The sequence below is a fragment of the Dermacentor albipictus genome, chromosome 1 (assembly GCF_038994185.2).
Source record: "Dermacentor albipictus isolate Rhodes 1998 colony chromosome 1, USDA_Dalb.pri_finalv2, whole genome shotgun sequence".
In the NCBI taxonomy this organism is placed as follows: Eukaryota; Metazoa; Arthropoda; class Arachnida; order Ixodida; family Ixodidae; genus Dermacentor; species Dermacentor albipictus.
In genome coordinates, this window is record NC_091821.1 from 105,994,627 (window position 1) to 106,017,214 (window position 22,588).

The 22,588-nt window shown below is 46.8% G+C and overlaps 1 protein-coding gene across 2 annotated transcripts in view; it reads left to right on the forward strand.

The window, feature by feature from the left end:
* The window catches only part of LOC139049111 (fatty acid CoA ligase Acsl3-like), a 133,403-nt gene extending 111,396 nt beyond the window's left edge, over positions 1–22,007 (forward strand). For both annotated transcript variants that reach the window (XM_070524333.1, XM_070524341.1), the window contains 2 exons: positions 16,234–16,512; positions 21,432–22,007. In XM_070524333.1, the coding sequence (XP_070380434.1) occupies positions 16,234–16,512; positions 21,432–21,676 (524 nt within the window). In that variant the 3' untranslated portion in view covers positions 21,677–22,007. The remainder of the gene's footprint in view (positions 1–16,233; positions 16,513–21,431) is intronic.
* The last annotated feature ends 581 nt before the right edge of the window (positions 22,008–22,588 follow it).

Sequence of the window (22,588 nt, forward strand, 5' to 3'; positions counted from 1 at the left end):
TAAGTGCTGTCTGCGTTTAGGTAGCCACCTTTATTAATAATATGTCTAGCATAAGATTGCCGGGCAACATCTCTTACGATTAGCGTAAGAGAAGATGCTTGACAATCGCGATGTTGGGAATACTATTAGCCGAGCGATTGACCAATGGCAGACAGTATTTAGAAACGAGAAGCATTGAGTGCTTGGCACCAATTGGCTAAGTCGGTGTGCCTCAGTGTGTTCCCTACGACGTGGTATTCAGTTCGAAAGGAGGCATTTAATAAGTTGAAAGTAGTATGCGATGCCAAGTGAAGGCGCATTCGGGCACGTGGTAGATGGTAGAAAACTAGCAAAGGTTGCCCTCTTTTTTAGTTTACATGGTGTACTTCTGATATGCCTACTGTGTTTTGGGACAAAATTCACCAAGATTTTATTTCGCAAGTGCCTTTTTGCCTTTGGCTGAAATGTTCTCTTACGAACAGTTCTAGCGTAGTGTGTATGTCAATAATGGTCTCGGAGGTCATATTCGCAAAAAGTTATTACACTAAAGTAGTTCGTATGAGAAAATGCGAGCCAGTCGCAATCGCGTACATATTAGCGAAGGCGATCGGACACCGGAAAACAGGATTTAGGAACGAAAAGCTTTGCGAGTTTGACCCCTGACACAAAGCTTTTCATTCGTAAGTGCCATTAACAATTAGCTGACTGAATTCAATAATGGCATGTACGACAAGACCATTGACTGGCATCTGCTCTTAGAAACAGTTCTAGTGTAAACCCGCAGTGGTTGTTTAGTGGCTATGGTGTTGGGCTGCTAAGCACGGAGGTCGCCGGATCGAATCCCGGCCACGGCGGCCACATTTCGAAGGTGGCGAAGTGCGAAAACTCCCGCCTAATTAGATTTAGATGCAGCTTAAAGAACCCCAGGTGGTAGAAATTTCCGGAGTCCCCCGCTGCGGCGTGCCTCACAACCAGATCGTAGTTTGGCACGTAAAACCCCATAATTTTTAAGTTATAGTGTAAGAAAGTTTTTGTGAATATGAGCCCCGGTGCCAAATTCACCACGCTTCTTGTTCGTAAGGGCTATTAGCCATTGGCTGGTGGCTTTCGCTAATAATATGTCCAGCATTAGCTGGAGTTTGCTCTTACGAACAGTTCTATAGAGTAAGAGCTGTTTGGGAATACATACCCAAGGCTTGAATTCACAAAGCTTTTAGTACGTATGTGCTCTTTTCTATTGACTGGTCGCCATAGCTTATAATGTTTTCTTCATCACGTTTGGCTGGAATTCGCTCTTACGAACAATTCGAGCTTTTTTGTGAATACGGACCCTAGGGCATAATTCACGATGTCCTTTTTTTTTATTTCGTAAGTTCTCTTCACCATTCGCTGATCGCCTTCGGTCACATTAGGTTCTCCGTCAGGATTGGCTATAGCATCTGCTTTGATGAAGAGTTTTTGCTTAAAGAGTTGTGGAAGCGGTTGAAAAGAGGAAGCCGCCGCGGCGACGTTTTTTGGATACGGCCAGGCATGGTACCGATAGTCCCGGTGAGTGGCAGGTAGACGTGACCGCTCCGCACGGGCATGCTAGCGTGTTCTGCCCGCGTGCATGCGTGTCTTTTTTTTTTTTTGCAGCGCTGGGGCCTATTATCGCGCTGCTACAAAAGGCTCCAACGCACCCCCCCCCCCCCCCACTAGCGCGTAGCGCGATTGAAAAATATGCGCAAAAGAAGCGCGACAAGAAAAAGAGAGTCTGTGTACATGTGCGGTAGTTCATAGTGTCCGTTAGGCACTCCAGGTTGAGTTCGTGTTGAGGCAGAGGAAATACACAAATTTCTCTCGTGGTCGAGGTTGAGAGTGGGGCTGATATATAGGTCATTCTGCGGCATCGGTTCGCGTTTCTTCGGGCAGGTTGTAGATGCCTATGCCGCAGACGGCGTACATAACTAAGGGGAGCGCAGATTCACGACGCAATCTCATCGGTGGCAGCGGGTGGTACGATTGTGAGCATCTCGCGTGCACGCGGCCGCGGGGCGACCAAGCCTACTGGCGTTAAGGACAGGCTTCGTCATGTGAGCCGAGTGCGTCTTTTTCTGCGCGCCTCGTGTGATGCATCTTGGCCAGAAGAGGCGAGGCGTACTGGCGGAAGCCTGACGTGTACTGAAGGCAAATGACGTGGAGGGCGGCGTGATCGTACTACACGCGACGGTAGCGGTAGTGCAGAAAGCCGAAAGTCGATGGACGGTGAAGCCGTTGCAGCTGTTTCATGCTTCGCGGATTCTGGTGCTGGTTGGACATGATGGACACGCAGAGGAGGCTGATCTGGGAGACCATTCTGATTGGTGCTGTGGGATTGTGTTGTTAGCCCATCCGTCATGTCCATATTGTGTAAGGTCAGGGCTGTCGTCTGAACTGGATGACTAGTCGCTGAAAGAATTCAATTCAATTCAATTCACTTTATTTCAACACCACAATGTTGAGGACCGCGAACAAAAAGCCTTTTTACGGCTTGACAAAGTCCTCAGCCCTTTTTAACAAGCATTGACAGAGCATAGGGTGAGGCGAGCAGAGGTGGGTAAGGTGGGTGAGAAGATGGCCAACGGTCTGAAAGGTCTGCTGTGGTTGGAGGTGGCGGTGACACGAATACCAAGAGAGATTTACCCGGCCTCAACGATGTCACAGGAGAAAACTCCAGCATTGTGAAGCTGGTAGTTGTAGGATGTGGGCGAGGGGCTACCAGAGGGATGCCGCAGGGAGCTATCACCGCGGCCCGCAGGCTTCGTAGATGCCCGGGCCTGGTGGAAGTCGGAGCGCCGAGAGGAGGCCGTCTGGCAGCTCGCGGCTTGCATGAAGGTAGCGCAAGCACTGGTGATGGATGTGAATATAAAAGTGACTTTCGAGTTGGAGGAACCAGATTGCCGGGTTTCTCCTGTAGAACATCTGCAGGCCGGGTATCCGCGGGAGTGCCGGCACCTTGTGAAACTCACCCCCTGCTGCTTGCTGAAAATACTTTGAGGACGAAGAAATATTGGCGGGTTTAAGAAATACGCGCTTTGATTACTAATCTTATAAACAATTACGCTTTTTCCTGAAGAAATCGCAGTTCCGCCCGAAAGGGGAAGCATCGATTGCGATAGAAAATTTGTAGACAGCTGTACAAAGTAAGGATAGTAGTTTTATCGGCCTTGTAAACTTGTAAATATTCGCTTACTAATTCAATCAACAAGCCTAGTGTCACGCGCGCACAAGCAAACATGAATACATCTCACTCGATGACCGCGCACACTCACTGTCAAAACGCTGGGGGGAGGAAGTGCGGAAGCAGCAGCGAGCGAATTGACCCTCGTGCTGCCTCTCGCTTCAACGCGAACTAATCGGTGAGAACACGGCGCACACGAACCTATCATCGCTCTGCACACTCTGTCCCCATCGCAGATCGCCTTCAAGATAGGGGCCGCGCGGCCGCGCCATGCGCAGCCACCGCCGGAGTAAAACGCCCCCCTTCCCTCCCTGCGGTGTCTTGTGTACGACAGAAGACGGCGCGCTTCCTTCCAGATTTCCTCCCTTGATTGAGCCACCTTCGTCGGCTCACCCTGGCACACTTTCACTCGCACATACAGCATACGGCGCGCGACAATGTTATCGTCCTTGGACTTTATACGGAACATCACAGCGACGCTGACGGAGACAGAAATGCGCCTGGAGTGTCCATATAATTACTATCGCAATAAAATAAGATCACATGCATAATGGCAGCAATGCGACGCCGAATAAGGATGCACTGTCACATTCGCTGAATTGTGCTATAGAACTCTTCTTGTCACTTGAGTATATCCTTCCGCAGCAACGACGGGGGTATGATACGCATGACCCCTGTGGTACACGCCACATACTCTGGCCTGTGCTTTGCAAGGCAAATAGAATTCGATAAGGGAGAATAAGTGCACTTTGGGAATTTTCACGCTGTATTATGGTGATCCTTCGCGCAGTCACAATGATCCTGCTTAAACGTGCCTTGGCCCTCATGAAAGAGTGTCTTGAGCACAAGAAACCTGCACGAACAAAAGCATCTGTGTAGCAAGATTTGACACTAATTAAACTATGATTCGTCAGAATATGGCTATTTAAGCGGATTTTCCGCTAGGCACAGCCACTATTAGCCTTGTTAAGCAACAAAATATTATTTGAATGAATAACGAATTTTTAATGCGTTAACTTTCCTATTAATGTGGCTCCAAGCACAGCTGATAGTACCAAGACCGGAAATAGTTAAGAGTGCGACAGAAAAGGGCACGGACAAGGACAGAGAAGAGTGGCGCCTGTGCTGTATCCTGTCATGTCCGTGCCTTTTTCAGGCACCTTTAATTTATTCCCGTGTTTGTGAACAAACTTGCGGAACAGCATTTGTTAAGTAACATGATCGTTGGTTCTGGGCTGACGAGGTCCACAGGAGTGTCTTGCGAACATAAACCCGCATAAAACAAACGTTATTCGAAATAACAGTAGTACCGACGTCTCCGCGATACCAGATCAACTCAGATGGATCAGGTAGCTGGAGAATGGTGTTCTGCAGAGAAACCTACTCCTGTAGCCGGAAAGATCAACGAATGCGACGAAGGTGTCGCATACTGCTCCACATATCGTCATGAGCTTGCTTCTAGTGCTGCATAGAGAAACCTGAAAGATCCATAGGGGAGCAGTTTCATACCAGTGTCCTGGACTGGCACCTCTAAGGCACGGAATTTCGGACTGTTGTACTTGTATTTCAGTTGTGCATTATATGGCAAACGATTTTATTTTGTCCTAGCTGTAATGATATATATAAATAGAAATATGTCTCTTTGAGAGTGTCCGCTAGAAGTTAGGCTGAAATTTATGCTCGTACATCTTCTCCAGCTTGTTTCAGTTCAGTTTCAGTTTATTCTCCATTAAGTAACAATGAATAAGTAACAAACAGTGTGCAGACAAGGGTCCCGAAGTCAATGACTGCAACGGGACCCTCGATTCAAAAAAGAAGAAAAAAAATGTATACGAAACGTGAGTCAAAGCAGCAAAATTTTAAAAAGTACAAAAAGAAAGAAATGAAGGTGCGTAATGTAATACATTGGTAAGAGAAAGCAAACAAAAAAGAACATATATAAAAAAACATAATTATACAGAAGAACATATTATAGGGTATGAAACTATTTAAAAACAATAAAAGATTTTAATTCATGTTTGAGTACATTTCAAGATGACGTTAGTTTAAGGGAATGGGGTAGGTCATTCCACTTTTTTAATGCTGAAAACGAGGATGTCATTTTTCCATAGTTGGTGTTACATTTAGGCAGTAAATAGTTCAAATTATGTGCAAACCTAGTGTGGTTAGTATTAGCGAGTAATTTGTAGTCCACAAATTCATAAGCAAGCTGTTTGTTAAGTAATTTAAAAAAGAATACCTAAATGATAGTTAAATAGGCCAGATACAAGTAGTATAAAGTTTGCCTGGAGGAGCGGGACAGCGTTTGAGTAAAAGGAACTGTTGGTTATTATGCGAATAGCCTGGTTCTGTATGTGTTGGATAGACGAGAGGTGGCAGTTATACGTGTTTCCCCGGGTAGCAATACCATAGGTGATATGACTATGAATGAACGCAAAGTATTATGATAATAATGCGAACTCTGAAAAGAATGTACATGATTTAATGAGAGCTCTTATGCCGAAAGCGGCTTTTTGTTTAAGAAACACAATATGATTAGTAAACTTCAAGTTAAGATCTAATTTTATGCCAAGGAACGACACACAGACCGCTGCAGCAATAAGGCGACTGTCGAGAGTTACTTGGTGGATACACGGCACCATCCTCTTGTTTGTTTTAAATATCATGAGCTGAGTTCTGAGAGGATTCAAAATTAAATGATTTAACTGACACCATTCTACAAATTTCGCTAGTTCACTGTTCAGTTTAAAAAGTAATGTTCTCAAAGATTTATATGACATGGAAATAGTGGTATCATCAGCATGTAAAATAGCGTTAGAAAGATTAAGAGCATCAGGTAAGTCAGTAATGTAAATGCAAAACAACAAGGGTCCCAGTATTAAGCCCTGTGGGTTAACATGGAGCCCTCTTGATTAACAACTTTCGACCCGGAATAAGCGCCCCCTACACAGTCCGTTGGCTCACGAGGGCATGTAAGTAATTTTTTAGAAAAGTTAAACCTTATTATATGTAAAGATTCTAGTTTGGCAAATAAAATGGTATGATTAACAGTGTCAAAAGCTTTAGTAAAATCTAAAAATACTGAGCCAACAAATTTACCGCTGTCAATAGAACACCTTATGTAATCGGTTAATGCAATAAAAGCTAAGCTGGTCTAAGTGCCAGGACGGAAACCGAATTGGTAAGATTTTAACAACTTAAACTTTGTTAGGTAGCTGTTTATGCGTTTCAGAAAAAATTTCTCAAGTTTACTAATGGAGGACAAAATAGGCATTGGCCGATAAATAGACATCAGAGATTTATCACCTTTTTTTTAAAGACGGGAATTATTTTTTCCTTCTTAAGCGAACTAGGAAAGGTACCGCATTTAAAAATTATAAGCTGCAATACTTGAACGACAGTTCTACTGTAGTACTTTTAAAGAACGTATGATAGAGATGTATTGCACTAGCAATGACATTTTCCAAAATACCCTCCTTGAGGACCTTTGAGAATTTGGCCGGAGAATTTTTGTTCTTATTCTTGGACGACAACGAAAAAGCAGGGTTTAATGGTAACCGGCAACGTTTTTGACCTCGAGCATCGAGTTCGTCAGTAGTGACGTGCAAGTCCGCTACCGCCAGGTGAACATCCTCTTCCTGTACGCTCTATTACTCCGTGTCCCACTACGGCTTCAAGAGAGGGGCCTGTTGGGCTTGTTCAGTGGCGTAGCCAGAAATTTCGTTCGGGGGGGGGGGGGGGGAGGGGCTCACGTTGGATCTTGACCTCCTCACACAATTTGTCGAGGGATCAAATACATGAATAATAACTGCATTGCAATTGCCAAAGATGCTGCAAACAAATTTTTTAACGCTCCGCACTGTCAAGACAACTAAAATGTGTATTTTTTCATAAAAGAATGTACCCTTATGTTCTCAAAAATTGTGCCAAGAATAACTGATGTCAATGCTTCCATGCTGTTTGTCTATTTATTAAGAAAAAAAATATCACACGAACTTTAGAATTATATCAGTGCGAAACCAGCAAAGCAGTGCATGCCGCTGATATGATAAATGTAAAGGCCGTGAAATGAACAAGTTGAGGACAAATATGTTAATGATACTTCGTCATTCGAAAGCCTACAAGTTTACATATTTGTACATATGCAACGGCCAGGAAAATATCTCAGTGAGGCTGCCTTCATTCCAATGTACTGCGCAGGAGCAGCTGTCACCGGTTGCATATTGTAATTGCACCGAATTCGTAGTCGCAACAGAGATCCCATATAAAAAGGAGCAGTTCTGCAAAATATACATTAAAAATTCGAAGTACAATGGAATACACAAATTCCAAGATAACGATTGTTAAAAAGCAAAAAAAAAGTGTCTCTCGAAACAAAGTTCACTGTATCTATCCACAAGATCTCGCAACAAGATATTTAAATATACGTGTAAGTACCCAATAAATCGACGTATCTAAGAAAAAGTCACTTTATACAGGGTGTTCCAGCTCATTTTAGCCAGAGCTTAAAAATATGCCGATACACTCGAAGACGACGTGACTAAAGGCATGTAGCTCACTTTTGTACGTAGTGTGTCACGCTATATTTTGTATTTTGCTTTATTAGATTTTTAGTCAAGAATAATAAGCCAGCTTCTGCAGTAACGAAGTTAGGACGAAAATTCCATTTAGAAAATTGCAGAGCGGTTTGCAAAGCGTCCGAATAAACAGTTTCTGTCTTTCTAAATACATATTAGGTATGAGTGTATTTCAGCTTACTGATGATGCCCGTGAACTGCAAAACTAGTGACATGCCCGCTTGCGCGTGGTGATTGCACTGCTCCCCAACGTTCCTCGCACAAACAGCCAAAGGCGCGCTACCACTTAAAAGGCGACAGGGCAACCACGTAGGCGTCGGCTGTGCCGTTTACGCCAGCGATGTGCTCCCCTCGCAAAAGTTCGTTATAGCGATAAGCAGACGCAGCGGTTATCGCTTGTGCTGCCGGAAGCAACAGGTCCGTCATTTCGCGATAGCTGTAAGCAAAACTGAACATCCCTGAACAAAAAAAACTCAGTTTTCAGAAGGCTGAAAATGGTGGAATAAGAGTATCATTAATGACCAGACGCAGTCTTTCACTTAATTTACGTTTATTTTTCATGCGCTTTCACAGCAAGCGCTCGAAGAGGTCACCTTCTGCAGCGATACAACACTGGGACCTTTTGAGAACGCTTGCTGTCGCTGCCTTGAGCACCGTCGGTGAAGTGCTGTGGCAGAGTTCAGTTACCTTCTCCTGTAAGGCTTCTGCAGTCGTAGTTTCCGTCGTGCATACGTGATCCTTAATATAGCCCCAGAAGAAAAAGTCAAGAGGGTTGAGGCCGGATGACATTGCCGGCCACAGCACCGGCCCGTTTTTCCCTATCCATTGCCCTGGGAAAGTAACATCAAGGCTTGCTCGTGCTTGACTGTCGTGGTTGACTGGCCCCGTCGTGTTGACACCACATTGGTCAAGCTGGGCTAGGGGCGTGTTGCAGCAGGAGTCTTCAACCTGCCCTTTGAGGGACTGACATACCTCTTGCCGGTCAGAGTGTTGTTAAAAACATTGGGCCAATGACTATGCTGTCATATATTCCGCACCAAACGTTAAAAGACCACTGATATTGGTGGCGGGATATTCCTAGCCAGTGGGGATTTCGCTCACTTCTACAGTGTGTGTTGTGGATATTTACTTGGCAATTTCAGGAAAAGTTCATCTCGTCAGTCCGGATACCTTAGTGAGAAAGTCAGAATCCTGCCCCTCCTGAATCAAAATCCAATTCGCAAAGTTGAGTCTCTTTTGAAGATCCCTTGACTCCAGACATTGATGCAACTGCAGGGGATAAGGCTGCAGTCCAGCTGTTTTCAAAATCATCCAGGCACTTGAGTTGGACGCACCGAGCTGTGCGCTCACGCTGCGCGTGCTAGCGTGTGGATTACCTGCCATGAAAGACAAAACGTTGGAGCGAACCTCATTATTTATGACTCAAGCTCTCTGCCTCTTTCTTGTGAAGCTGCCGGTTTGCTTCAGCGACTCGTAGGTGTTGAATATTGTCATCGGGCTCAGTCGCGTACCCGGGTGCCAGCTTCGAAATATTCTTGCAGCTTGCCGTCTCTGTCTGCTTGCATGCAGCTACTAGAGCAAGGATCATGTTGGCTTTTTCCTCGTTGAAAAAAGGCATCATGAAATTGCTCGCGCTTTAGCGGCCGATGCACGATAGTTTGTTTATCGCTGTCTGGAATTACCACCTACCACTACAACCACGCCCATCAGTCGCTTTACACAGCACAGGCGATAACGGTTGCTAGCTTAAATCGAACAGCCAGCGCTTGCGTCGCTGCTCTCTCGCTTTTTAATTGGCAGCTAGTGCACCTATGGCTGTTTGTCCGCGGAAAGCTTGGGAGCAGTGCAATCATGACACGCAAGCGGGCATGTCACTTTATGTTTTCTTGTATTTAGCGCGAATGCGCAGTGAGCTGAAAAACACTAATACTTAATAGATAGAAAGGCAGAAACTGTTTATTCGGACGCTTTGCAAAGCGCTCTGAAACTTTCTGATTGGAATTTTTTTCCTAGCTTCATTGCTTCATAAGTTAATTAGTCGTCACTAATTATCTAATTAAAAAAACAAAAATAGCTACACAATGCATACAAAAGTGAGCAACATGCATTTGGTCACGTCGTCTTAGAGTGCATCGGCATATCTTTAAACTTTGGCTAAAGTAAGCTAAAACACCCTGTATAATGCATCAAATAAGGCAAATAAACATGTTGCGCAATCACAGATTCACAGATCACAGCATCCTAAGGCCCGCAACCCCCCTCCCTCCCTCCACTCCCCCGATGCATCGCGCGCGACGGAAGGCAGCGAGCTTCCTTCGGCAGCGAGCTTCCTTTTCACTTTTATCCGTTGCGCACACAAGACTGACCCACCATCGTCGGCTTCCCTCTCCACCCCCCCCCCCCCCGCCCGCTACGCTTTCACTCGCACATTCAGAATGTGGCGCGCGCTGACGATGTTATCGCCCTTGTACTTCATACGGAACATGACGGCGACGACAAGAATGCGCCTTGAGTGTCCACCTAATTGCTATCGCAATAATATCGTATCCGGCAAGTGAAGAGTCCCATGGCCCATTACTTTTCGCAAAAGTAGTGACAAAATCGAACTTTCAGCATGCGACAATTCGCTGCGCGGCAATAATGTCTTTTTGTGTGTAGGGGTGGGGGGAGGGGGGGAGGCCCCGAAATGAAGAATCGCAAAGGAAAGCATCTTGGCCACAATTGAATGCCGACTTGGGGCACCTAATGTAACTACCTAAGGAATATCCAAGAAAACGTGAGACGCTTGGCCCACAGAGAACCATATGCGTGCTGCTCGTTATTCTACACTGGCGAGATAAGACTTTCCGTAGACGTTGCGATAACATCGAAACGATGGTGATGCCCTTAAGCGAGCGCGTTGCAATCTGTCGAGTCCCAACAATGGTGACGGCGAGCGACCATTGCTTCCTTTTCTCGTCTGTTAGCCAGAAAGCGTCCAAAACTCTCCGAGGCCAAAATCCGCTCGGCCAGAGAAAAATTGGAGGACGCTTAAGCTTCGCCTTCAAGAGTGGAACCATAGCCTCCTATATTTTTTCATGCCCGCTCACTGAGTGGGGGAACAAAGCGCGCCGTCCGTACCGCCTAGTTCATGCGCCCGCCACCAGACCGCGCTGCCTTCCCATACCCTGTCCCAGAGCAGACGACGCGACGCCGCCGCTTGCGCACGCGCTTGTGGAGACAAGTTTGGCGTTCGTATTTGAGATGGAATTATAAAATTTAATCGCACGTTAAATTGATGTTCGTACACAATGTACAGTGGAAGTGCGCAACACAAAACATGTTGTGGAGAGCCAGCCCTTCACCAAAAAGCGCCGAACTGTGAGATCAAAGCTCACAGTTTGAGGGTCTTACGTGACAGCGGTTTTATTTCAAACACTTTAGCCATGTCGTGTTTGTCTGTCGCCTTCATTGCAAAATTTGTGAATATTGGGCGAAAAAACTTTGTCAGCAACAGTTGCAGCAGGTTCTCTTGGTGTCCTGGCGTCGAGCACATCAAAGTTTTGTGCTCGCGGAGTATTGCAGCGGCATTACTCACAGCCTCCTTCAAAGGCTGATTCATGTGCCTTCTTCTTGCGAGAAGAACGTCGATAAATTTCTCTAATGCGTAGAGAACCGCTAAAAGTTGTCCAGATGGGTAGATGAGTCCACCGCGGTCTTGGTGCTTTATCAGCGAGTCCGAGGGCGCCGAGGCGTTTGGCTTTTTTAACAGGCTGACGCACTCCTCGCAATTGATATTTTCTTGTACAACTCTTGCCAAGTAGCCGCCGACCATAGCCAATGCTGCGACATCTGGAGTAGGAAGCAGAGGCTGTCCTCGCTTGAGTCGCTCTGTGAGCTCTCTACATGCATCTGCAGGGAATTCCTCGCTGGTTCCTTCCCTTGTGTTTTTCTGTTGCGGCAGCGTTGACAAGCAATCGCTGCCTTCTGCTGCCATTACGTTGCTCGTACCAGCCGCCGACGCGATGCCAGTCTTCAGAGTCTTCTCAATACCTGACAGAACAGCTCGGGCATCCGTTTGATCATTTGACCCTGCTGACTTCCTCAGCCAGCCAAAAAACGACTCGATTGGGTCAGACGACATTTTTCTCGTTAAAACAAAGTGAAAGCGCATCTCTTCAAGAAGATATCGAATGCACTCAACATTTGAACGAGTTGTCATCACCAGGCCTTCGTAAGTCTCCTTGGTTAAGAAGTTCTTCGCCAGGCACTGGCTTTAGAGATCGGCCAGGTAGTCGAGGAAACTTGTTTCAAGCCAAATTAACCGTTCATCGCTTGTAAATTCGAACTGCTTGCAATCGGCATTGTTCTGGTGTGTGTGCTGGGTACAATTGCTCACGTCCATGAGCATGAACCAGCGGTGCACGGTGTCCATGAATTCAACGGTCGGTCCGACACCCGCGAAACTTGCGTCGCATGTGTGGCCCGCTTGCTCTTGCAGGAGCTTCAGTGCCGCTGTCACCGCAGGAGACAAAACTTGGATTGCTCTTCTTACGTTCATTTTTTCGATGTTTGTGGGGAACACGTGTTTTCTCGTTAGAAATCTAACTGGCTTTACAAGGCTGCCTTGCTGCATTTTGTAGAGGCTCTTTAAGTGGTTCGCCGTTATTTCGCCGCCTTTTCCAATGTCACGCGATAAAAACTGCGAGCGCACGTTTTTGACCAAGTGGCACTGATCGAATGCTAAGAAAAGCTTTCGATTTGGTGTTCCTGGGTGCTCAATGCAATGCGTGAGGCTTCTGTTGCATAGAAGTTGGCACGCTAAGACATTGATTTTGTGGTTGTCGGTGACAATGCGCACGATGAAAAATCCTATGTTTTCAACTTCATTCAGGACGTGTCGCATGAGCGTGTGCAGCTCGCGGCCAGTGCAATTTCTCGTGAAAAAGTATGCCACGGGTATTTTAAACGAAACTGAAAGGCCGTTGAGGACGAAGCACAGAAGTGAGTTGGCTAGCACAGGCTCATTTGTTGTTTCCTTAGGAAAGCTCCTACCATAGTCTACTTCACCGATGAAGGCGTCCCTTTGTTTATGGTAAAGTAGCCTCTGTTTCACGCGCATTTCGTCGACAATTAAAGAGCACGCTCTGGGTTGCGATGAGGGATGAGAAGCGAGCTCGGTTGACAGCCTTTGCTTCGCGAGTTCCGTCACGCCAACTTCGCCACGTGATGTGCCCGTAAAACGCTCCAGGGTGCTTCGACTGGGCAGCCGGAGAATGCCTGTAGTCCTTATGTGCTCGTATGCGCGAGTCGAGAGGTTACGTGAAACTACAGCATGGCGCACTGTCAGATCAGACCACGTTGGTTTCGTTTTCCCGAAATTCTTAACTTGTTCTACTAATACTGACGCAGCCAAGTCTTTCTCCTTCGCTTTCTCGACAACTTGGAGGAATGCATGAACAAAGCACTCTTCCTTGAGCTTTTGTATTTCTTGTTTATAATTGTCGACGGTATTCTTGAGCCGCTCAATATGCGCGTTTAAGTCTCGTTCTTTGCGTCTCCACTTTCGTTTGTCCACTGTCGAAACCGAGAATTGTGAGGACACCTGCACTGCTCTGTCCATCTGCAAAGTCGCGGCGATGCAGCGCTCGCTAGCACCGTTTTTCACGGGTGGCAACGGTTCGGTAGCGGTGCAGTCCACAGGTGACAAATCTTCAAAGACGACGTCGACAACCGGCAATTCGTAGAGCGGATGCGGACACGACTCCATTTGGTTATCATCAATGAGTGCTCGTCGCTTCGGCGGTGGTGGGTTGGCTAGCGCAGCAGCCTCGCGCTTTTTCACTGACGCGTAGCTTCTCTCTCTTTTTTTAGGAGGCTGCAAGTACGCAGGATATTCTTCGAAAATGCTGGGAATAGCATCTTTCTTAAGTTTCCGAATTTTGAAACCTTCCTTAAAGTCAGAGGAACTGAAGTGTCGGCTGCATACAGTAGAATAGCACGACGTCGTATTCGGCACCCAGTTTTCACGAGAAATGACTTTCAGCCATTTTGCGCACAGTTCCGGGTCGCTTGGTATTTCGTGGAACGATATGCCCGGCGTCCGTTGTTTACTGGATGACTTGCAGCGTGGCACACAGCAGTACGGCATCTTGTCGGGCGCAGGGCACCACAACCGATTCCACACTGCAGATAGAGAACTGATTGGGTATAAAAAAGAAAGTAACGCAAGGGAACGATAAGAACTGTGCATCGTAAATCACTGATCTTACACTAGTAAAGCAATACACGTTGCAACAACGCCAACAACTAACACGTGGTCGCGGAAAATCTAGTAAACAAACGGTCGCTTCATTTGTGTACACTGCTTACAAGTTCGGTCATGCATCCCTGATATTTCAAGAAAATATGTATATAAACATGCTGCTGTTGCAAAACGCATACGCTTACCTGCAACCAACACGACGGAAATCGCACAACTCTTGCTTGACGGATCGGTTAGGGTGCTTCGATGGGCCTCGACGCGTAGCTCGGTCTGGCATGTGAGGGCAGCATTTTAGGTAGTATGGGGTGTGAGCGCCTCTCGCGGAGAGCCGAGGCGTAAATCGAGGAGGAAAGGAGAGGGCAATGGACGGTCTCCGCGGCACCATTGCGCGGGCATGAAAAATATAGGAGGCTATGGTGGAACGCGACAGCGTTCCCGTCGACCCGCCAAGGGGTGTAAGACAATGCGCTACGGCGCAGCGATCACTCACGAGGCGCCCCGCATCGGACGTCGCACCCACCAAACACGCGGTGAGCGTCGAGCAACGCAGCGTCCGGCTCGGCAACGAAACGTGCGCCTGAGCAAGCGGAACGAACCAAAGAACTCGGTGTCTCAGAAGGGGAAATGAACTACGCCAGCCAAACGACGTAATCGGCACGGGCAGGGAGATATATAGATAGTGATATAAAGAAAGGAAGGATGCTTGATTCTGCAACCCGTGAGGGAGCACGGCGAAGCGTCGTTAGGGGAGAGGGAGTCGGGGACGCGACGCGCCTCGAACCGGTCCCCGCAGAGCCCCAATGCGCGCGTGGCGCGCCACCTGTCAGGGCGCCGTACATTGAGAGGAGGGGGTCTTCTGTCTTTGCCGCAAGATGGCGCTGCGTGTGCGGAAAGCGCAGAAGAGATGTAGCGGAAACGTACTTCGCTACTCGTGTAACTGCAACTTCTATAAGTTACATGCTCATAATTACTGATATACACCGCAGGATAACTTTCTACGGCACGGTTCTAAGATAACACCGCATTCACTAGAGGCGCTATTGTACCGTTTTGAAGCATCGAACTCGTGGCTGAGTGGTAGCGTCTCCGCCTCACACTCCGGAGACCCTGGTGCGATTCCCACGCAGCCCATCTTGCAAGTTATTTTTATTGATAAATTGCCTGCCGGGATTTTTCACTCATGGCCAACGCCGCCGACACCGGCTTTAAAAACGTGTTAAAAAACGAACGCGCACCGCAGTCCGCCGCGCGGTTGTTAGGGCCACACATGAAAAACGCATGACCTCGGGCTGGCTCTGGTAGCCTGGGGTAGCGAGAACAGAAATTTGGAGAGGTTCATGTGTTCTCGCGAATAAAATTTAAAGTAGAAAAAATAATTAAGAACGCAGTTACCTTTGCTGGCTTTAGTGTCTTGTCATGCATGGTTGCTTTGGCGCAGGTGACAAAGATGTTGATATTGTTTTCTGTGACATGATGGCAAATGTGAACCATCACAACGCTTCGTCTCATCGGACCTCGCTGCGTGCTTTGCCAACTTGTCTGATAGTGTATTGATTTGGCTTGTTTCGTTGTATGGTCCGATGTACGACTTTATAAAAGTAAATGCATCTTTGGCATCAAATGTTAATAAGCACAATAAACCCACAAAGATCCGGAAATGAAAATCTAAAGCACGACTCTGGAAATGTCATTGCTCCTTTCGAATCAAAACATCATGTGATTTTATACCTCTAATGTTTCTTAATTGAAATCCATGCGCTCCGTAGATTCTGCGGCCTCTGCGAGATGCCGCGGCGGGCCCGCTCGCCATCAAAGCACCCTTGAAACTTTGTGCTTGGACGGGGATCTTTGCGTTATGTGCCTCCAGGTGCATGGGCGTCGCCACGAAATCCAGCCCGAGTTCACCATCTCAGCGCCGAAATGTATTTTCGGGCGCGAAAAATACATTCTAGAGAAAATCCAGAATGATTTCCGGCGCCGTGGATTGTTTTGGTTGGCGGTGCATCACAGAACGAAAAAATTTCGAGGGGGGGGGGGGGGCCGCCAGTACTGTCTGCCGCCAGTACGAGTGAGCTACGAAAGAGGAAAGGTCATTGGTAACGCCCTATAGTAGCGGTACTAATAACGCACTAATAGTAGAATAGTAGGCCCTAAATCGCTTTCTTCAAAGGCGTGCGTAGAACATGTGGCGTCAAAGGGTCATAGTATGCGTGCGTGTTTCTGTTATGTTGCAGACCGCAAGAAGGACCTGGTCAAGTTGCAGTACGGCGAGTACGTGTCCCTGGGTAAGGTTGAAACGGTGCTCAAGACGCATCCGCTGGTTGACAACGTCTGCGCGTACGGAAGCTCGCTGAGCACCTTCATCATCGCCCTGATCCAACCGAATGAGGCAGCCCTGAAGCAGACATCGAAGTCCCTCTCCATTGCTGAGGACCAAAGCTTGGCACAGCTTTGTGAAAATGTCATTTTGCACAATGCCGTAACCAACGAACTTTCAACTCATTGCAAGAAAAGTAAGTTGTTGCTTAGTCCCGCCTTGTTCGCGATAGGCAAACTGTGGCGTAAGAAACAATTGTTTTTCTCCCTATCTCTCTCTCCCTCTCTCTTTCTGGTCTTGACTACATGTAAATTTAAGAAAAAAAAGTCAGGCTGGCTCCTCGATCTTTGCTCAAGGCATTTGCGCTGACGCTAATGTAAACATCAGAGGAAAACAGGAGTAGTGTAACACTTGAAGACAGTGCCCTAGGCTTACTATAAATGTGTAGATACGTATAATCTTTAGTATCAGAATTTCACGCCCAACTTGTCTTATCGATCATTGGAACTTGCACATATAGAAGTTCAAGGACATTTGCTGTTTTGCCTCTTAGAATAGGCGGTTAACTTTCAGTTTCAAATTTATCAGGCAGCAATGAGCATCTGAGTCGTCAGTAGTCCGCAAATGTATAAAGAAGTCTAACATGTCAACGCTCTTTATTTCAGCTATTCTTAGCTTAAGAATGTTTGCCATAAAATACACAAGAAATTGGACGTACACATTCTCTGGAATGGTAGCGGGATTCTTTTATTTCAAAGGATACTGAAACATGTCCCTGATGATTATGGAAGAAAAAAAACACTTACTTTGTGGCAAATTCGAACATACATACATGCGAAAGGATGATTTCTTGTGCCATGGACACACCGATGCAAAAAGCCTTACATGCGTGCCACAATCACTGAAAGCATACGATAACGCTGTTATCGTTATCACGATAACAGCGTTTTTATTGCGGCACTCCGTGATAACGGAGTGAGGCACGAAATGAGGCACGAAAGTTAAAGGCAGATTTTCACAGCTTTCTCGGGGGGGGGGGGGGGAGTTTTTTTTTATGTACATTTCGCTCAATCGGCAATAAAATGGCGCGTTATCAAAAGTAAAGGTTCAGGGATCTCAAGTGTGCTCCTGGCAACAAAGAACGGACCACATAGTCGTGCGAACATTAAGAAAAATACATTTATGGCTCCTTTACAACAATGCCAGCTAACAGAAATACATACAATAGTTTCTCGATAGAGACACGCTGAGGAGTCGAGAATGTTCGACTCATTGCGCAAGGTTACCTAGCGAATGGTTCACCTATGCCCTGCACCAGGGCCTAAGTCATTCGCTGGGGTGGTCCTGCGAACTGCGCGGGTCCGAGCGATCGTATTTGCCTATGTCTTCCGCAGGATGCAGGACGCAGGGCAGTGCCGCAAGGAGCACCGGCAAGCGTTCAATCTGTCCTCGCGCAATGACGTCCCGAATTAAAAGAAAAGAAAGCAAGTTTCTCTTGCTCCTGGCTTGCGGAATTTTAGCTAGTTTTTTACAAAAAGACTGGTTCGGAAAACAAGGAATTGTGCTGCATGGGCCTAACAAGCTCGCTGAAGCGACAAACGACGCTGCACTAGCCAGTTCTCTGCTGTGTTCGTTCAAACTCTCACTGGGCATTCAGGACCACCTGTAACCCATCTATCTAAAGAAAAACGCGACGCCAAAGTTTCTGAAATGTCATTTGCAGTACGCGATGCTATATGCCGACAACTCTTCAAACTACATGCTCAAAGTATAATTGAGCCAGTCTCCACCTCTGGCTGGACGACCCCTGTGATGGCTGTTAGGAAGATGAATGGATCACTACAATTGTGTGGCGTCTACAGGAGCATGCTTAACGCAGACATCAAGCCAACTACAGAGGATGAGCGAGTGACAGAGGATACGCCATTGCTGTCAACGCAGCTGCTTTCAACTCTATGTGGAAGACAGGCCTGTTCAAAGAACGAGGTAGCACACGCTTATCAACAGTTACACGTCGACAAGGCCACTTCTGAGTTTCTGGCCATCAATAGCATTAAAGGCTGGTGCTTGCAGAAGTATCTACCGTTCAGCGTTTCGGCCTTACTATCCACATTCCAATGCCTCATGGATTAATTGCTAGCTCTACTGCCCCGCATTTGCGCTTACCTAGACGATATTCTCATCATCGCAGCGTCAAACGAAGAACATATAGATCGGCTGAAAGCTGTTTTGCAGCTCTTGTAGAAAACAGGCCCCTCGGCATACAAGGAGAAATGCAAGTTCGGATTTCGTGCAGTACAGTTCCTAGAGGCTACAAAGTGAAGTGTAAGGGGGTTGAACCGGCACCTGAAATGTTTAAGCTATAACGAAGACTCGAGAGCCAACAAACATGCCGCGGATTTAATAGTTTTAATGTTAGGTTTTTACAGCCACTTCCTTCGTGACAAAGCATCGATAGCCGTACTACTTCATCGCCTGTTGTATCAAAAAGTGAAGTAATGGGAAGCCTCTCACAGAGCTGCCTTCAATAGACCAAAGGACGCACTCTGGGAGTGTAAGGTACTTTTTGCATTAGGACGATTCTCGTCCACTAATGACGACCATAAGGGTTAGGAACAGTCCTTGAACAAGTACATGGAAACGCACACGAAGTAGCTGTCACGTTTGTGTCAAGAATGCTTGTTAAATGCGAAAGAAACTCCTCCCAACTGGACAGGTAAGGGCTTGCAGTCGTGTTCGACATCACGCACTTTCATCAGTACACTGCTGGTCGGCATGTATTTTTAATAACTGACCATAAATCACATCTCGGAATAATGTGTCGTAGGAAGCAGATTCAGCAAGCGCTGTCACCGCGGAGGCTTCGTTGGTACGTGATTTTGAGCACCTACGACTACGAGCTGTTGTATCGGGAAGGAAAAAGACAACAGAATGCGGACGCGCTCAGCCGACTGCCACTTGCCTCGCATTCCTATGAATCTGTGGCACCGGGTGACGTTCTGATGATTACAGGTCTGCATAAACCTGCATTAAGTGCCGAGAAAATAGCAAAACTGACAGTAGAAGATTCCAGTCTCCGAAGTTTAAGGATTTGCAAACGGTATATAAAGTATACCGTGTCATAGAAAGGTACCGACTTTCAACCCTATACAAAAGTGATGTGTAGGAACTATCAACGCACCGTGGTTGTGTATTGTGGGGCATGCGCGTAATGATTCCAACAGAGGCTAGAAAGGAAGCTATGACTTTCCTTCGCTCTAACTACCTGGAAGGACTACGATGAAAGGCTGCGCTCGTTGTCACTTCTGGTGGCCTCGATTGCATGCCTATATAGAGGGCAAGGTGTGGTCATCTAAAACATGCCAAATGCGCAGCCGCCTTCTGCCAGCATTTGCGATGCCGGAATTATTACGTTCACGGGAACCATGGAAAGAGCCGCATTTTGCTTTTATCATAGTGGATGCCTTCTCCAAGTGGCTAGAAGTCATACCGGTGCCATCACAGTCTAATTCGATGGCTACATACATGCTACACTCGCTCTTAGCCATCTTTAGCATACTGCAAGTGCTGGTTTCTGATAGTGGCACAGCATTAGTTTTATGGGAGATGCAATGGTTCTTCACATTGAACAGAATCAAACACATAACATCAGCTCCATACCCCCCCCCCCCCCCCCCCCAGCTGCAAACCAACAAGCGGAAGGTATGGTGACAGAAACGAAGATAGAAGCTGACTGATGATAGACTCTCCTGCCGGCTGTCACAGTTTTTGTTTAAGCAGCATACGACTCCGCACACTACAACGCAGAAGACCTCAACGCAATTGATGCTGGGTGGGCAGCCTCCGTCTCATCTGTATGCGCTACACACTAAGGAATACATCGAAAAGGGGAGGTTGGAGGACGTCACAAGAGATTGCGCACCAAGTTACAAGACAAAAACGCGCAGGTATCACGTGGCAGTACCGTCAATGAAAACCAACCACTAAAAGCATTGCATCTATCTACACATATATCTGACTCTGACCAAATTGTCTCTGAGCAGTGCAATGATGCTTTGTTACGGACGATAATAACTATGACAACTTAGCGCGATTCGGCATAAATATAAGGGGAGGAAGGGACACAGTGACTTTTCTTGTCCCTTTCTCCCCTTATGTTTTGGTCAACTTGCGTTAAGTGGCCATAGTTCTTATGGCCCGTAATACAGTATGAAGCGACTAGCCCAGCAACAAGTATTACTGAATGCAATGATGCGTTTCCCCATTATGTCGGTGGGTACCGCAGTTTTCAGCGAAATCTTGCATGATACTGTAACAAGTCAGAAATCGCTAAAAACAAAATTAATCACAGGCACAATCGTCTTCTTGACCGATATAAGCTGACGAATTGACATTCAGTTGCAACAACGTTCACTCTCCTGATATGAACAGCGTTTTAAACGGTCAAATAACTGCAAGTGTACGCCAAAATAGTCATTTTCTTCTCTGGCGGCATCTTGGCATCTTTTCAAGCAGGAACATTGGCAGTTAATATTATGACTTGTTCGCTTGTAACGTAAGAAAATGCTTTCTTGCCTTTCCAGTGATGGGGTGAGCTTATAAAGTGGCCGCTTTGGACGCTAATAATACATGGCACCGCAGAATGAAAATTCGTCCCCGGGACTACAACTACGCACTTTGCAGCCTTACACAAAGCCGTAACCTGTATCGCCCAGCCAGAGCCGAGGCGCCAGCCACAGATATTACGTCGACCCTGCGGCACCATATTTTCAGTCGATTACTTTCGGTGACACCGATTGTCTGCACCAGCAAACGTGATTGTGACGAAGAAGGAGACTTATGGGTGGGATGGATAATCTTGCCCGTCGGCATTGATTTCGGCCGCGTGCCTGTCGACTGTATTAACAGTATCAGCCGTTCCTTAACATGGCGTTCCTTGATGTGCCGTCAAGGCTGTCAAGGAACACCCTTAACAGCGTAGAGGGACATTGCGCTGTGTTTTGCGCTAGGCCAATTTGAAAGTATTGCCTTAAGCACATTCGATCGAGAACGGTGCTCCTGTGTTTGGCACTTACGCTTCCCATTTCTGACCTCGCCTCCACATTTTTGACGTAGGTGGCCTCGTAAAGTACGAAATCCCACTCAAGTACAAACTCTGCAAGGAGGTTTGGACGCCCGAATCAGAGTTGGTGACGGCTGCGCTCAAGATCCGACGCATCCACATCCAAAAGTACTACCAGCAGGACATCAACGACATGTACCATGCTGTGTCTAATACGGGCTCTGCATCGGAGCTGCTGACCCCAAGGCTCCTTAGCGCTGTAACATCTCCTGAAGAGAAGAATGAGAAGAAAGCGTAGATGCGCAAGCTGCGCCAGCCGCCAAGTAGCAACGGCATCGCCACGTCGTCGAAAACCTGGGCGGCTGAAGATGGCGCGCAGATCGGCTCGTCAGCAAAGCCTCCGCGCCCCTCGCCATGTGCCACGCTTGACGCATGCTGTGCACCTACCTGGACCTTTGCACCGCAGTGGCCTGTCCTTCAAGAGGTACTTTAGTGCGGCTCAAAAACAGGCAACTGTAGCACACGCATCCTCCTAGGAACCGCATGGGTTATTCTGTATTGTCTCTAGTGAAGACTATAGCTAAATCCGTCGTTGAAACCATTAAATTGTTTTTAGCTTGGCAAATTCATTATGACTGTTATCCTTGGGATTGAAGAATTTGTGTATGCCAAATCAGCTCGCGAGTAGACCATGGACAAGTTTGCGAGTCGGGCTAATTGGTCGATGATCATCATAATAGGATTTGAAGAGCGCAACTGCATAGGTGCACAAATGGAGGACACAACAGAAGACAAGAAAGCGCTGTCCCGTCTTTCACATTCGCTTCCATTTTTCGTGCACATCAGATATCACACTTAAATCCTACTACGCAGACTTTGCGCAAACTGCATATGCAGATGCCATTCTCAAGCTCCAACTATCCCATTAGAACATAAATTCAGCTAAAAACGCACTTAATGGCGGATCTTAAAACGATGCCTATTGCTCGTATGTACTGAAATCAAATGTTCCTCATATTTGATGGTGCCTTGTTGCTGTGCAGAATTCTTTCATGGCTGACTGTGCGGTAGTCAACTCGTAACTTAGCCCAATTAAAAATGGGCTCTCGAAATAAAACGTTTAACGTGTTGAATTATACCGCAATCCTCATGTCTTAAAATTTGGCTGTACGGATCGCTGGACGAGGGGCATGTTTGATAATACAAACTA